The sequence below is a fragment of the Aquarana catesbeiana genome, linkage group LG05 (genome assembly GCF_042186555.1).
Source record: "Aquarana catesbeiana isolate 2022-GZ linkage group LG05, ASM4218655v1, whole genome shotgun sequence".
Taxonomy (NCBI): domain Eukaryota; kingdom Metazoa; phylum Chordata; class Amphibia; order Anura; family Ranidae; genus Aquarana; species Aquarana catesbeiana.
Window position 1 is genome coordinate 562,754,533 of NC_133328.1, and position 17,937 is coordinate 562,772,469.

Here is a 17,937-nt window from a genome sequence, read left to right on the forward strand (position 1 = left end):
TAGAAGCAGTGGTCTCCCTACAGAGGTCTGACACCTCCCGTGGAAGCAGATCTAAAACTGCACAACTTATGCTCCCGCCTGATTGAGGTCCGGCTCCAATTCAGCAGGGGGCATTGTCAGACCTCTGGAGCAGTGTTTCTCAACCTTTTTTCAATCAGGGCACCCTTTAAAATTATGGACAGTCTCAAGACCCCATTCTAACACGTAAAAAACTATTCTAATAGTTTTACATAATGCAGCAACATCCAAAATGTAGGACACCCAACGTTAGAGGTGATTTATTCTTCCAAAGCAAAATACACTTTTAAAACACTGGTACTGACTAGTAATCCAATGTTTCTCTTCTCCCTAAATTTCTCTCCATTAGTCAGCTAATGTGACCCCAGCACTGAGGGAGAGGGATAGAGGAGGGTCAAACAAAGGGTGCTGTGGAGGCAACAGACATCCTCCTTATCAACTGATGCCACTGGTGGTAAGGATACCAGTGTCTAGTCGTAATGTCCAGAATGAAAACTGTGGCTTTGTGTAACTAAAGGGCAGGCTTGATTCCCCTGCTGGCTTGTATACCATTTTTGATAAATTTGTAGGCATTTTGCTAAGGCACCACTGAAGAAACCTCAAGGCACCCTGGTTGAAAAAGGCCGCTCAACTTGGGCTTTACTATATTAAAGACATAAAAATATATTAAAAAAAACCCTCCAATGTACTTCAATCAGGATATTGGTTGAATTTGAAGTCCCTAAATTCTAAGCACACCATACTAACCACAAAGACAGGAGACTGAATATGCAAACTGCAGTTTTCCAACTGATGCAGACAGTCCTAGAATTTTATGTTCAAACAGGGCTATACTTTTATTGTGTATGGTTGTTTAATGTACAAATTAAGGCCTTATGCACGTGTATGTTTATGTGCGCCTAAGAACCAGAAGTATAAAACGTCTGGCGCTTTCCTGCGCCTGGCAGCTGTACACAGCGCAACGGCTCCCTGAATGCAAAAGAAGGTCACAGATTTTATGCTCCAAGATCCAGGAGTGTGTAAACGTACATGTACATGAGGCCCAAGTTCTTGATAGAGAGGCTTGTGAATATAAAACACAGAACTACTCCATAAAAACACAATGGATTACGTTTCCTATAAGATAATAATAATAATAATAATAATAATAATAATAATAATAATAATAATTGCATGTATATCATGCTTCTGTGTAGAAGTCCTTAGTAAGTCCTAGCTTGTATTCCAATTAAGGTGTATATAAAACATAACATATAGTGAACTACTGTTATACAGTATGCTCCTTTTTGGTCTAAGATCCCATCGTTCTACTTACTCAATAGAAGTGCAAAAATAATCCCTGCTAATAGTGTCAAATTCAGTCGTCTTGTGCAAACTTCCAAGACGACCTCCCAGTACTCATCTTTGACTACAGAACAGGACCTCTCTATGTTGTATAGCTAAGAGTGGGTGAGAATTAATAGCTAAAATAGATCTGAAGTTTAAAAAAAAATAGCTAAAAAAAACAGATACTAGTTTAATAGTTGCCCAAATAACTGGGGAGGGCCGACGCCAGTCCTTACAAATGTCAGTCCAAGAAAAAAGGAAAGTGTTAGCCCACAACAGAAAATTAGCAGCAGTGTTCAATTTTGGCACATCAATGGGTATTTTAGTACTTCATTGTATGCAAAAGTTTAGGAACCCCTGACAAATTTCCATGATTGTCATTTATAAATATTTGGGTGTTGAATTAGCAATTTTCTGTTAATCCAATAAACCTCATTTCACTACTGAAATATTACTGTGTCCTTCAGTTATTTCATAAATCAAAATTAAATTGTAGATCCAAACACCCAAATATTTATAAATGACAATCGTGGAAATTGTCAGGGGTTCCTAAACTTTTGCATACAACTGTAACAGGTCTTTAAAGGGATAAAGGATTCGTAAATGTGCATGTATTGCAGAGATGTTCTGCATTTTTTTTATGCCCTGACATAAGCCTCGGCTCTTGGGTGCTGGTGCCGCCATGTTGGCTAAGGTCTCGCTCTGCTCATGGGTTGGCGGCGGGGGAGGGGGTGTGTGGGGGTAAAGGAGGAGGGCAAACTTCCGGCTCATTTTGCCGTGGATAACAGCATGAACTTTGTCCAACTTTAGGCTCATTTGTTCTTCTCCCCTGTCCTGTGGGATTGCCTCTATAATCAAACGCAGCATCCAGTTTGTCGTTTTCTGCTCTACACAGTTTGCCCAAGCCTTTAGCCTCTGAGCAACTACCAGAATGTATGGCATTCAGCATCATCCAAGTCTTGTCAACAACATAGCTGTGTATGTACTATGATTGCAACAGCTTTACAAGTGGCTGTTGCATGTTCCATGTTATTGCAGCTCGCTCAGTAATGCGCACCCCCTTTGAATGGCACAAACTTTGATAGTGTTAATATAGATACCGAATTTACCAGTGGTGACCCTAGAGTAAGGTGTGAATGTCCCCTTTTGCCCTGCTCAAGTGATATGGGAGTTCTGTTTTTTTTTTTTCACCAGTCAATCAGCCATCTATACATCTGCTCACATTACAGAGCTCTTAAGAGTCATTCCAGTGAATAAATTGCTGGTTGAGGATTTCTAAGCGAACCAATGTCAGCCATAATTTAGAAACTGAAATGTTCAAAAATTATAAAAGAAGAAGATTTAACCACTTACCATCCAGGCCAATTCTGGCACTCCGCTCCTACATGCAAAATTCATAATTTTGTTTGCTAGAAAATGACTCAGAACCCCCAAACATTATTAATGATTTTGTAGCAGACACTCTAAGGAATAAACTGGCGGTCGTTGCAACTTTTGCGCAGCAATTTTTCAAACGTGTTTTTTTGTTTCATGAATTAAATAAAAAAAAACAAACACTAAAGTTAGGCCAATTTTTTTGTATAATATGAAATATGTTATGCCAAGTTAATAGATGCCCAACATGTCGCGCTTTAAAATTGCACACTCATGGAATGGCGCCAAACTTCAGTACTTAAAAATCTCCTAAGGCAACGCTTAACACATTTTTACAGGTTACATGTTTAGAGTTACAGAGGAGATCTTGGAATAGAATTTTTGCTCTTACTCCAACATTTGCAGTGATATCTCACATGTGTGGACTGAACGCTTTTTACATATGTGGGCTCGACATACTTATGCGTTTGCTTCTGTGTGCGAGCACGCAGGGATGGGACACTTTAAATTTGTTTTGTTTATTTTTACACTTTCCCTTTAAACTTTTTTTTTTTGATCACTTTTATTGCTATTACAAGGAATGTAAACATCCCATGTAATAGGAATAGTGCATGACAGGTCCTCTTTACGGAGAAATGTGGAGTCAATAAGACCCCACATCTCTCCTTCAGGCTGGAAAGCCAGGAAAAAAAAAAAAAAAAAAAACACACACACACACACAAGATTTTGGCTTTCCAGCAGAGTACACGGCAGTGTTTACAACTTCCAGGCCAGACACGACAGCATAACGTCACAAACTGGTAGAAGCAACAGAGGGTGGCAGGGGGAATGACACCCCTTTCCGCTGCCTTTAAGATCAAGCCACGATTTTTCTTACTGTGCAGAAAATCCCCAGCGGAAGAAAAAAAAAAAAAAATATCTGAATGATGCATCATTTAGATAACCCCACCCAAAGCCCAGGACGTCATATGATGTACTGCGGGTGGGAGGTGGTTAAAGATTTTAAAAAGTCATTCACAGATACCTTGCTAGTTAGACCAGAATGCGCCTGTGTAAAAGAGGCCAAAATATTATTTAGGAATACTGCATGAGGTCTGGAGAGGTTTACATCAGATTCAAGAACTGTAAGCTCTGTTTAGTAATCTAAACTCCAACTAAACCCAAAAACAATCATGTATTATATACTAGAGTACAAGCCGAATATAAGCCGAGGCACCTACTTTTGCCACAAAAAACTGGGAAAACGTATTGACTCGAGTATAAGCCTAGGGTGAGAATGCAGCAGCTACTGTAAGTGGAAGAGGGGGTCAACAATGAACATTTGCAGCATCACTGTGTCCCCCATCTGCATGCCTCAGCCTCACTGTGTCCCCCATCTGCATGCCTCAGCCTCACTGTGTCCCCCATCTGCATGCCTCAGCCTCACTGCGTCCCCCATCTGTATGCCTCAGCCTCACCTGATCGGCGTTGTGCCCATCTGCATGCCTCAGCCTCACAGTGTCCCCCATCTGCATGCCTCAGCCTCACTGTGTCCCCATCTGTATGCCTCAGCCTCACCTGATCGGCGCTATGCCCATCTGCCGGCGTTATGATCTCCCGGCGCTGTCCCCATCTGCAGCCTTATCTTCCGGCGCTGTGATATATTCAGTCTAGTCGGCGGCCATGCAGTGTACCAAAGCCCTGCCTCCCCCTTTGTCAGTGATGGAACACTGACGCGGTTTCCCAGCAGTGAGTCAGTGTTCAGCCTATCACGGACGAGGATAGGGAGGCGGCGGGGCTTTGGTACACTGTGTATCACAACGCCGGAAGAAAAGGCTGCAGATGGGGACAGCACCGGGAGAACTCGAGTATAAGCCAAAGGGGGGCATTTTCAGCACAAAAAAAATGTGCTGAAAAACTCGGCTTATACTCGAGTATATACGGTATAGGGCTGCAACTAACAATTATTTTCATAATCTATTTGTTGGCCGATTGTTTCGATTAATCGGATAACCATAAAAAAGTATGGTGTGTCATTTAGTTAATATGTAAAAAAAAAAAAAATTCATTCTTAAATATCTATATGCAGTGGTAAATATATTGTATAAATAACCAACTATATGGAGTTAGGGAGCAAAATCTCTTGCACACTGGGGTGGTGTGGGCGTTCGTGGTAAAGCGCCACTAGTTTTAGTGGCGCACTTTTATCCTCCACTAGCAGCCGAATAAAGGGTTAATGGCGCCCGTGTTGTGGTGCTGCCGAATCGCTTTGGCAGCGCTGCCCATATATTTCAAAGATGCTGCTTTCAGGACTTTTTGGCAAGTGCAGCGCCCCAGTGTGAAAGCAATCAGGCTTTCACACTGGGGCTGCAGAAGAGGCAATTTATAGGCACCATTTTTAGCGCAAAAAATGCCTGTAAACTGACAGACAGAGGAGATATACTGTATATACCATTAGGAGATTGAATCTGGTAAATATCAGACTCAGACTTAATTTTTTACTTAAAAGGAAAAAAAAAAAAAATATATATATATGGTTTTGCTAACATATGTTATATGCTGGCCATACAAAAACAATGTCTTTCTTCAAAAAAAAGTGTCATTTTAAGAACAATAGTTTGATTTTCTAATAGTCGAGTCAAAGTGACGTTCTTTTTGACCACAGTGAGGGGAACATTTGAAGGAGCAGAATAGAAAACTTCTTGGTCAAAGGAATTTTCAGATAGTGTATGTGGTTTTCGTTCAGAAATGACATTCTTTTTAAAATGGAATGTTAAAAGCAAGTGAAATTTTCCAAACTACATTCTTTCATTTAGCGAATGTACAAAGAATTTTCGTATGAATATTCTCGTCCAAAAATCAAAACGTGTATGGCCAGCATAAGGCTCAGTTCACACCTATGCAGTTTGCTTTCAATTAGTTTCTGCAGTGCTTTTCTGCAGCTTCTCCACTGAAGTCTATTGAACCAAAAAAAAGGACCCCTTTGTGTTGAAAAAAGTTCCTGACCCTTTCCAAATACACAGCGGCTGAAAAAAAGTATAGAAGTACGTATCTTATAGGAAATGTTAAATGAACTGTAGTGTGTTTCTGCAAAAAGCACCAAAAAAAAAAACAAAACGCATAGGTGTGAACCAGACCCAAGATGTTTAGTAGCATGTTTTTTTTTGGTATCACCTGTCATAATGGGGTAAAAAAAAAAAAAAATCCTTTATAGTACAAAAGGAGCAGATAATTGCTACTATAAGTGGTTCATTTATATTGTGAAACAGTGAAAAGCAATCATATATATTACTTATATTAAATACATCCAGAAGTAGGATACATGGGCATTATAACTAGGAGTCAGACATGAAGCTATATGAAGGGTGGAAGGGAGATCTAAATCTTTATTAAAATAGTACTAAAAGCTGAGACTTTTTTCCTCATGGATATAAATCATTTTAAATATAATGTACAATACTGGTAAAAGGTTACTTTAAATGTAATTGGAATGCCTGCTATCAGCCTCCAGCTTCTCTGGGTTCAGATGCGTATCTTCCCTGCACAGTGTCTTTAACATGTTTGTTAAAAAAAATAAATAAATAAACTTTACTTACCTGCTCTGTGTAATGGTTTTGCACAGAGCAGCCCTGATTCTGCTCTTCTGGGGTCCCCCGTCGCCAATTATGGCTCCCTCTGCCTTCAGAGTGCCCCAATTGTAAGCTGCAAAGTATAGTATAGCAGGCCCCTATAGCAAGGTTAATAAAGAAAGAAAAAAAAAAAAAAAAAAAAACACCTTTTGCATTTAGAACCACTCACTTCCTGCCCAGGACTACATGTCCCATGAGACATTCACAAGTTCTCAGGCACTTACTGACATGTATGGACGGTGTACTGAGCTGTATGTGTGCTGCACTGTATTTCCTGATATGTAAACAAATAATGCATTCTGTATGCAGGCCAACTAATCGGCTGGCCAATTAATCGATTATGAAAATAGACAACTATTATTTTTATAATCGTTTAATTTCAATAGATTCATTGTTTCGGTCCTAAATTGTATACATTTCAGCTTCCCAGCCCATAGATGTGGTGGCTGCATTAAGTGCTTTTTATTTCAGGCTTAGAACATTTTTAGCAAGCACAGAAAATATTAGTTTTTCAGTGTCAAAATTCAATGTCCTTGCCACTTCCTATCAGCTTAACAGAAAGAAAAAAAAAATGAAGTTTGAACAAAAAGGCAGGTGTGTCTGAAGTTCAGATTGGGTGGCAACCATGACTGCCTGTATATATACAGCAAAGCAGTTAATATAGCCAATGTGGGGCAAGGACAGTGTTATTTGCAGGATAACCAAGTGGCAAAAAAAAAAAAAAAAAAAAAAAAAAAAAAAAAAAAAAGGGGGAAAAAAAGAAAATAAGTGAAGAAAAAGAAAAAAATACAGACAGCTTTATCCAAGGACTGCAATGTATAAAAAAAATATATTGTTGTTGGGTTAAGACACTTCAAAACCGAGTAAAATTAACAGGAAACACGAAAGGAAGTTCGCAAAGAACAGCATTTTTCTTTTTTTTTTTTTTAACGAACAAAAAAAAAAAATTTTTTTTTTTTTTAAGTGGGCTACAAATAAGCATGTGACATTTTCTACTAGCAAAGTAACGTGTAAAATTACCTGCAAACTGAAAATGAAGTACCCACTAACACTTTGTTCAGCGATGACATCTTCCATCGTTCGTAATGTTGTTCCCAAATAGGAATTAAGAAGTTGGGTTGGAAATAGGCCAACTGAAGATGCTGCTAGGTAGTTGGGCAATGACAAATCTGTAATCTGAAAAAGAAAAAAAAAAAAAATATATATATATTGTATGTTAAAGTTCACAAAAAAAAAAAAAAAAAAAAAAAAAAAAAAAAAGGTAAGAGAAGAATGGCAGAAGATACAGCACATAACACTATCCATTTCTAACATTTCATGTCAAATTACAGTCTACCAAGTAAACCGGTGCAAAAAAGATAAACAGGTGGCTAATCTGACTGTAGAATGACGGTTTGTAGGAACAAACAAACTACAAATAGTTTCATGTTGTACCAAATGCCTTTCACAGACCTTACAAAAAGCAATAAACAATTAAAATCCAACTGAAAAGTATACCAAAAGCCATAAAAAAAAATAAATAAAAAAGTTCCCTATTTTATGTAGGCAAAAGTTAAAACTCATGTAATGTTTGGCTTTCTGCATCTCGGTCAAGAGATTTCTCTTCACATTCTATTCTGTAGACAGTACAGGAAGTGAGAGGAAATTTCTGAGGGAGTTAAATCCCCTTAGCTGTCACAAGAACAAGTGTACCCCCATTTGTAGAATTTTCCAGTGAAAATTGTCACCAGGACATAACGAAGACGAAACTCACACTGTTGAAAACACACACGACAGGGGTTCTAAACCCCTCAACACTACCAAAAACTCGCCTACAGGCCTTCCAATACCTTTTTCCTCAGGACAGCCAGCGAGCGCCTGCAGCTCTCCTCCCCTGTCCACAAGCACAACTACACAAGCTCGCCCAATGCAAACATATTTTTGAGTGAAGAGTGGTACCATTTGCCTTAGCTCAGTTTACAACTGGTAGCATTCCATTAGCAGTTGGATTATGCGAACATGGCCAGCCACCAACCAATGCTTATAAGATAATATAAGCCAATTGACTTTCACCCAGAGATCAGCAGGCAAAAACTGTACAGTGTCTACATGCAGCTGTCTTCCAAATTGAAATGTTTTTTTTACATACTTACTAGAGCTGCACAATTAATCGTTAAAAAAATTGTGATCTCGATTCAACCCCCCTGATGATCTCTATTGCAGAGTTTGCTGATTCTTTCATATAACAAGTGGAGAGACTTATCTGCTCACTCAGCTGTCAAAAGAAAACATCCAGGCAGTCTGCTAAGTTTTAAACATTGTAACTCTTCCTTCTTAGGCCCCTTTCACATGTGCAGACCGTATGTCCGTATTTCATCCATCCGTTTTCGGATAAAATACGGACATACATGCATCCCTATGGGATAGTGGGTGTCAGCGGATGAACATCCACTGACACCCGATATCATCCGTCCCCACTATAGTCCGATTCTGCAGATGGATAGGAAAATAGGATTTTCCTTCATCTGCAGAGCGGATCGGATGAACACGGACAGATGGTCCATGTTCATCCGATCCCCCCATAAGGAAGAGCGGAGATCTGACCGGGTGGTCCCTGCACAGTGTGCAGGGACCGCCCCGTCATCCGTCAGCTCAGCGGGGATCCCCGCTGAGCAAGCGGATGTTCACGGGGAGGATCATCACCGGATCTGTCCCGTGTGAAAGGACCCTTAGTTTCAGGCTGGGTTCACACTGGTCCGACAAACGCTCCGACATTGGGAGCTCATGTCGCATGACGTGTGAAATTTAATGTTTCCCTATGGGAGCCGTCCTAACTGGTCCGACACAAGTCGTTCCGACTTTAGAAATGCTCCCTGTACTACTTTGGTCCGACTTTGATCCTACTTCAGCCTATTGACTATCATTGAAGTCGGATCAAAGTCGGATTGCCGTCTCGCATGATCCGACTTCGGCACGCGACTTGTGCTCAGATCATCTTGAGGGGGAACTCCGCGCCAAATTTTAGATAAAAATCCGGCATGGGTTCCCCCTCCAAGAGCATACCAGGCCCTTGGGTCTGGTATGGAACTTGAGGGGAACCCCCTACGCCGAAAAAGCGGCGTGGGGGGTCCCCCCAATCCATACCAGACCCTTATCCGAGCACGCAGCCCGGCCGGACAGGAATGGGGGTGGGGACGAGCGAGCGCCCCCCCCCCTCCTGAACCGTACCAGGCCGCATGCCCTCAACATGGGGGGTTGTTGCCTTGGGGGAGGGGGGCGCGCTGCGGCCCCCCCACCCCAAAGCACCTTGTCCCCATGTTGATGAGGACAAGGGCCTCTTCCCGACAACCCTGGCCGTTGGTTGTCGGGGTCTGCGGGCGGGGGGCTTATCGGAATCCGGGAGCCCCCTTTAATAAGGGAGCCCCCAGATCCCGGCCCCCCACCCTATGTGAATGAGTATGGGGTACAGCGTACCCCTACCCATTCACCTAGGAAAAAAAGTGTCAATTTAAAAAAAAACACTACACAGATTTTTAAAGCATTTTATTAGACAGCTCCGGGGGTCTTCTTCCGACTTCGGGGGTCTCTCCGGTTCTTCTCCACGCTCTCCGGATCTTCTGCCGGGCTCCTCCGCTCTCTTCTGCTCTTTTGCCGCTCTTTTGCTAAAGCGGAGGAGCCTGGTCTTCAATCTTCTGCCTTCTGCCTTCTTCTCCTGATGTTGACACGACGCTCTCTGGGGCTAGAATGCTCTCCGTGCGCTCTGCTCTGACTTATATAGGCGGTGACCCCGCCCCCTTATGCCGTCACAGTCCCTGGGCATGCTGGGACTGTGACGTTTTAGGGGGCGTGGTCATCACCCGATGACCACGCCCCCTTATGCCGTCACAGTCCCTGGGCATGCTGGGACTGTGACGTTTTAGGGGGCGTGGTCATCACCCGATGACCACGCCCCCTTATGCCGTCATAGTCCCAGCATGCCCAGGGACTGTGACGGCATAAGGGGGCGGGGTCACCGCCTATATAAGTCAGAGCAGAGCGCACAGAGAGCATTCTAGCCCCAGAGAGCGTCGTGTCAACATCAGGAGAAGAGGGCAGAAGGCAGAAGGCAGAAGATTGAAGACCAGGCTCCTCCGCTTTAGCAAAAGAGCGGCAAAAGAGCAGAAGAGAGCGGAGGAGCCCGGCAGAAGATCCGGAGAGCGTGGAGAAGAACCGGAGAGACCCCTGAAGTCGGAAGAAGACCCCCGGAGCTGTCTAATAAAATGCTTTAAAAATCTGTGTAGTGTTTTTTTTTTAAATTGACACTTTTTTCCTAGGTGAATGGGTAGGGGTACGCTGTACCCCATACTCATTCACATAGGGTGGGGGGCCGGGATCTGGGGGCTCCCTTATTAAAGGGGGCTCCCGGATTCCGATAAGCCCCCCGCCCGCAGACCCCGACAACCAACGGCCAGGGTTGTCGGGAAGAGGCCCTTGTCCTCATCAACATGGGGACAAGGTGCTTTGGGGTGGGGGGGGCCGCAGCGCGCCCCCTCCCCCAAGGCACCACCCCCCATGTTGAGGGCATGCGGCCTGGTACGGTTCAGGAGGGGGGGGGGGGGCGCTCGCTCGTCCCCACCCCCATTCCTGTCCGGCCGGGCTGCGTGCTCGGATAAGGGTCTGGTATGGATTGGGGGCGACCCCCCACGCCGTTTTTTCGGCGTAGGGGGTTCCCCTCAAGGTCCATACCAGACCCAAGGGCCTGGTATGCCTCTGGAGGGGGAACCCATGCCGGTTTTTTATTTAAAATTTGGCGCGGAGTTCCCCCCTAAAGATTCATACCAAACACAGTGCCGGCATTGGCGGGGATCCAAGTCGGATCCCCGTTCATTGAAAGTCGGACACATGCCGGCTTCATGTCGCAGGGCAAAGTCGGATCCAAAGTAGGACGGCTGTCGTGTCGCACCAGTGTGAACCCAGCCTCAAGGGATAAACTTCTGTGTGAAAAAAAAAAATCCAGGCAGTCTGCCAAGTTTTTAAACATGTAAATGCAGGAAGTTTAACCACTTAAAGTCTAAATCTTTTTCTGACACTTGTCTAAGTTAAAATCAATATTTTTTGCTAGAAAATTACTTGGAACCCCCAAACATTATTATATATTTTAGCAGAGACCCTAGGGAATAAAATATCAATTGCTGCAATATTTTATGTCACACTGTATTTGCCCAGCGATCTTTCAAATGCAATTTTTTGGGAAAAAATACACTTCAATGAATTAAAAAAAAAAAAAAAAAAAAATCAAAAAAATAGTAAAGCTAGCCCAATTTTTTTTGTTTTAATGTGAAAGACGTTACGCCACGAGAATCCTGAGAAAATCGTGATCTATCTTCGAAGCAAAAAAATAGTGATTCTCATTTTAGCCAGAATTGTGCAGCTCTAATACTTTCCTGGGGAAGAGACGGCACCAGGATGCAGTATGGGAAGAAGGTAAGCCGGTAGTAGAAGCAGTATAATGCTCTAAGTAATGTTGTGCTGGGAAATCTTTCATGCGAATGTTACTTTGACATGTACCAACAACCTAAACATTGTTGCCAAGTACATCCCCCTTCATAGAAACCGTATTCCCTGATAGCAGTGGGCTCTTTCAGCAGGATAATGTGTCCCGCCACACTGTAAAAATGGCTCAAGAATGGTTTGACGACAAGTTTTAAAGGTGATGACCTCCCTTAAAATTCTCCAGATCTTAACTCAATCTAGAATCTGTAGAATGTGCTGAAACAAACAAGTCCACTTCATGGAGATTCCACCTCCCAACTTACAGAACATAAAGGATCTGCTACAGACAGTTTGGTGCCAGATACCATACCTTCTGGTCTAGTGCAGTCCACGTCTTGGCGGGTCAGGGCTATTTTGGCAGCAAAAGGGGAACCCACTCATTAGGTGGATGGTCATAATGTTATGGCTGATCGGTGCATGTATATTTAATCGGTTAGTTATTCTACCTGCATGTCATTGTGCAAAAATGTTTTTACCTTATAGGTTTATTGTGTTTTATTACTAAAATAAAAACTTAAAGTGGAACTTTACCCATAACAACTTGATAAAAAAAAAAAAAAATGTTCTTTAGCAAGGAACATACATTTCACATATATAATTATGCTACAAAAATGAGTGTGTGCTGCAAATTGCCTTCAACATTGCACCCGTTTCTTCTGGGTGGAAGCCTTCATTTTGCTGAAGCCCAGAGCCCCTGAACAGCAGTGAATCTTTAGGCTGTCAGCAGATCGGCCTCTACAAATTCGGCAAAGTGCCTAAAAATAGATAGCAACTAAACATGTGCATTACAGGGTGACAAGTGCATTACTGGTTTCTAAACAGTATGGAGACTTATTTGTAATGTTTTAGATATCTAACCTGCAAAAGGGGCCAGCCTGAAGTGATCTAGCAGGATATACATTTTCTGACTACAGTTCCATTTTAATCATTAGTCCCCACAAAATAGCCCCCATTAGAATATGATGAAAACCCTGATCTAAAATAAAATGAATCAGCCCATATTTTGCTGTGTAACAGACAGACTCCTTTACAACAAAAGGACTCCACCACAATGATTCTGGCTTAGCTCTCTTCATTCTATGCAACTCATTTTAAGAACATGCAGCACAAGGCATTGGAAATGTAATCAACGATAAAATGCACTGCCAGAAAACCAACGTGGCACTGCTACTAACACAGTAATTGAAATCATTTGAAAAACCAGCAAACTATTTTACATTTTATATCATCATCTCCAGCCTTCCCTTCAGAAGGAGAAAGAAACCTCCAGGTGATGAAACAGAACGTGAAGCCAAGGACAGGGCTTGTATTCTGGGGCACTTAAGGTGGTCACACTTTACCTTCATGTAAATGCATTTCTAGAATATGACCAAATTTAAAAAAAAACGGGCCCAACAATGTATTCTATGTTTTAGCCTAGGTTCACACTGACAGCGGGAATGAAATCGAGCTGAACTCACATGATTTCATACCCGCATGTCAGCTTGACTTCGGGGGCGATTTCCGAAACATCTGAACATCTGTGCGGGTTGCCGCACAGATGTCAGTGAAAATCACACCTGAAGTCGCCAAACGTAATACAGAAAATTTTTGGGAATCAATGTGGCGTCGCACCAATTCGGACGTTGCCATTGCCGCTGATTTGACATGTCAAATCGCATGCCAAATCGCTCCAATGTGAACCAGGGATTAAGCCCCACTGACAGGGCAGATCAATGCAAGAACCGTCTTTGATTACATGAGATGCACAGGTGTTGTGTGCATCCACATCTCAATTAGGACATAGCCGGTGGTTCCAATTTGACATCTGTGCAGGTGCATGTGCTCTAACGCAGACAATGTGCACAGACAGGAGGTGCGGGTGCCTGTCCATAGACAGGATTGACCAATTCATCGGACAAAATATTGCATTGCAGTTGCCTGGGGTCAAATTGGGCAAAGGGAATTGCCTCAAAGAAGGCTACCGTCAGCCATAAAAAAAATTATGTAAAAGCAGAGAGTTGGATGGTTCTAGACTTAGAGCTGTAAAGGCAGAAGTTTTTTTTATTATCTTAAAGCATGCTATGCATTAAGATAAAAAACCTGAGTGTATCAGCCTCCCTAGCACACCCCCCCATTTACTTACCTGAGCCCCCATCTCTCCAGCGATATCCATGAATGTCTAAGCCATCCAGGACACTCCTCCAGATTGACTGACAGCTGCCAGAGCCAGTCAGCCAATCAGGGGAGTAAGGGGGCGGTGCCAGGTCAAGGCTCCGTGTCTGAATGGATACAAGGAGCTCTGACTCGGCTCGGGTGCCCCCATAGAAAGCTGCTGGCTGAGGGGGCACTCGAAAGGAGGGAAGGGGCCAGGAGAAGCAAAATTTTAAATGAGACCTTACAATCACTTTAAGAGTTCAAACCGGAGACTGGAGAGTGACGTTTCTCCTGAGGTCTGACCTGAGATGTGTTCAGGACCAGGCCTAAAATTTTCAACTGACAGTTCAAGTGGAGATTTTTGAAGGTTTAGGATCCACATGATCCCCTGTAACATCTAGACAGTCAGATGGATTGGCCAACAAGAGTCCTAGCAAACTGTTCCCTGAGCAGGAGGTCATCTAAGCATCCCATAATAGTGCAATCGGGTCATCACTGGAGCCAACACCTTGGTGAACACCCAAAGTGTAGAAAATCAGCCTAAATAAACAGGGCCATGAACTGGTAGTGTAGTGGTCCTACAGCAACTCGCACCAATGGTTGCTGTGCTGTAAAAATGCATACATGTAAATAAGCCTTCGATGTTTACAGAAAACCAATGTTATATTTGGTTGATTCCATCCAGAAGTTGCAGTCCCAAAAGTAGACATTTAGGGCTTTGTGGTCAAAGATTTGGCAAATGCCACCTTTGGGTTTTGGAACAGTGAACAGGTTAAAGTCCCTGGAACAATTCTGCAGCAGGGACCAGGGCCCTGGTCCAGAAGGGCCAAGAAAGCTTGATGGAGATCTGCAGTCTGAGGATTCATAAGGTGGTATGAAGAGAGAACGTGAGGAGGGGGACAGGGAACCAAAAAAAAAAAAAAAGAGAACACAAACTTGACTGTAGTCCTGAGACATAAAATTCAGATTTCCCCCCACACTAGAAAATAGGAGCACAACTTCAAGCCCAGGAAGGCTTGTCTGGGGGCTAGGGGGGCAGATGAGAAGCCAATTTTTGAAGGCTCCACAGCCTGCACCTTGGGCTTTTTACACCGGGGAAGACAAGTGCTCTTGCCACCCTCAAGACAGTTCTGCAGTGCACACCACTTTAGCCAAAGTGCCCTGTGCATATGAACTGACAGGAAACACATGTGAAAAATATGGCCAGAGGCTGCAGTGAGCCATTACAGTTGAAATGCCACAATATACTGTATACATTCAATGAGAAGGGGGTCAAAGGCAGCAGTAGATAAATTGACACTGTTGTGACTTCAAATGTGACATGCGATTTACAAATTGCACCCGAGATAGCACCTAATGTATTTCTATGGCTTGGTCTTAATAGCTGCAACATGAAGTGGTACGTTTTGAAAAGTGCATCCAACTGCTTCCATGCAGTTTCTCTCAGACAGTAATGTCTGAAGTCGTGTCTATATAGCGCAACAGACATTTTTCACTTTATTTTGAACCCTTTCCTAAAAGATTTGCCAGCAAATTACTTGAAAAAAATACAGCGTGGGGCATGCGCCCCCCCCCCCCCCCCAACACACCAGGCCCTTCAGGTCTGGTATGCATTTTAAGGGGAACCCCACGCCAAAATTAAAAAATTAAATAGTGTGGGGTCCGGACCCAGACCGTTATCAGAGCATTCAGCCTGGCAGACTAGGAAGGGGGGGGGGGGGGACCTGAACTATACCAGGCCACATGCCCTCAAAATGAACTAGTAGGAGGGTGCTTTGGAGTAAGGGGATCCACCCCAAAGTATCTGCTCCTCAACAAAGGCCTCTTCCCCACAACCCTAGCCTAGTGGTTGTGGGGGTGTGACTTATCGGAATCTGGAAGCCCCCTTTAACAAAATTTTTTTTTAAACTGTCCCCTGGTGTAGATCCATCAATCAGGATGCCCGCCGCTACCGCTGACCCAAGAAAAAAAAATAAATAATAATTTTGGAGTGGGGTTCACCTTACAATCCAAAAGGGCCTAGTATGGAGAGTGGGCACCCCCACAGTTTTTCTCATTTTTGGAATTGATACACACACACACACACTACTTTTTTAATGGAAATAGCCAAGTCGCAGTACACTGAACTAGTCAGAAATTGCATTGAAGTCACACCAAAGTTGCGCTTAAATCAGATACAAAGTGAAAAGAACCTGGGGGAGCAAACCATCTGGGTGCTTCCAATTGTAAATTTCACTCCCTGCCCTGCAGACTAAGCAGGCAGCAAGAAAATAGGATTTTTGACTTACCGTAAAATCCATTTCTCTGAGTCCATTGAAAGACACAGCGCTTCCTTATTCAGAACCATAGGGGTTATATCGCCCCCTACCGGAGTAGGACACTAAGAAGAGAGACTTGGCTATGCCCATGGGCAGTCCTAGGTGATATACACCCCCCTCTCTGCTATAGGCCTTCAGTTTTTTTCTGCCTAGTCAGGAGTAATGACCTAGTTCCCTGCTGGGATCTTTAGTCCTGGCAAATGTTATTATTGCCCCTGGAAGACGTCATCTGTGACGAAACGGCGTAGGGAAGAGCGGCGTGCTGACGTCACCACATACCGCGCTAGTCCCGGAAGCTACGGGCAGCATACGAGAGCCGGCCGGCTCGTGGTTTTGTTTTTAATCCATCGCTTTACATTTCCTGCATAACTGTAAGTGCATTACCGTTTTATACCAATAAATTATTTTAAAAACGTATTACGCTATGGATGTTTTCATGACCTTTCATGGTGAATCAACATACATCTGCCACATGAGATGACATCTTACGCGGAGAGTCTGAGGAGCCCCTTTAGCTTTGAAAGACCCAAGGCTGGGGTTAAGAGCCACAGGCATGCATGATCTCCTTAAACAAGAGATCTAAGGAGCTGGTAAGCAGCAGTATTTTTGTGGGTGGAGGCACTTTTTTATTGCACCCCATCACATCCCCCAGAGTGTTGAAATTGCATGTCATCGCTAGCAGGAAGATTGCAAAGCCACCATCTAGAAAATTGTTTATTAAGTGGGCTTTTTTCAACTAGCCTATCTGAGTGGACTGGATTCTGTTGTGTGTGCATCCTGCTATGTACCTTATTTTCACAATTCTTTGCACATATCACTGGTGACAACACAAATGCTGATGTGATATCATATTGCATGAACTTTTTTATACATTTTCAATTGTATGATTTAAATTCTGTAATATTTTTTCCTATGATCACAAATTATTTCACAGCGCAGCTTTCCCTTTTATGAAATTTTATTTTAGTTTGTTGTTTTTTCCTGGATTTTTTCCGTCGAGATCTGCAATCAACTGCCGGACTGGGCGATGGGCTGGATACTTGATCCAGTGGTCTCCCCAGTGAGTGCGTGCTACGTCGGCCGCGACATAGCCCCACTGGACGGGGGCTGGCCCTGCGAGTTAAACATCTCGCGAGGTTGCATACGACCGGGTCTCGGCTCGAGTCGCAGCGTCCCTCATGGCCGACAACCCCCCCGCTCCCACTTCGGTGCTGCAGACTAAACAGGCAGCAAGAAAATAAATTTCCAGTGGGAAGGAACTTGCCTCTAGAGATGCCACAGAAAGAATCATCCACAAACACACAAGACAATCTGAAGGCATAAAGTCAATACAGGCTCTTCTCACTTAGAGGAAGAAAAATGTTACCTATAGGTAAGGCTTACCCATTAGGTATTGAAAATATCTTCTAAACCTGTACAGTTTAGGAGCCATTTCCAGTACATGCAGCCATTGACATCACTGGCACATATGATCTGAAAGAACGGCCCACGTGGTGCCGCTCCTTCTGAGCCTGGCGGTGAACGGCAGCTCCCGCGCACATGTGCGGAAGTGACGCCATCACGGCTAAAGTCAATCACAGCGCCAAAGCCCGTGAACCCGGAAGGAGCTCCAGGAAATATGTCGGCCGTGACAGCGGTGTGCAGGG

The 17,937-nt window shown here is 43.5% G+C and overlaps 1 protein-coding gene across 1 annotated transcript in view; it reads right to left on the bottom strand.

Moving 5' to 3' along the window:
- Positions 1 to 17,937, bottom strand: part of TMEM64 (transmembrane protein 64) — an 83,802-nt gene that overhangs the window by 15,714 nt on the left and 50,151 nt on the right. The window contains exon 2 of the mRNA XM_073631931.1: positions 7,347 to 7,502. Within this exon, the coding sequence (XP_073488032.1) occupies positions 7,347 to 7,502 (156 nt within the window). The remainder of the gene's footprint in view (positions 1 to 7,346; positions 7,503 to 17,937) is intronic.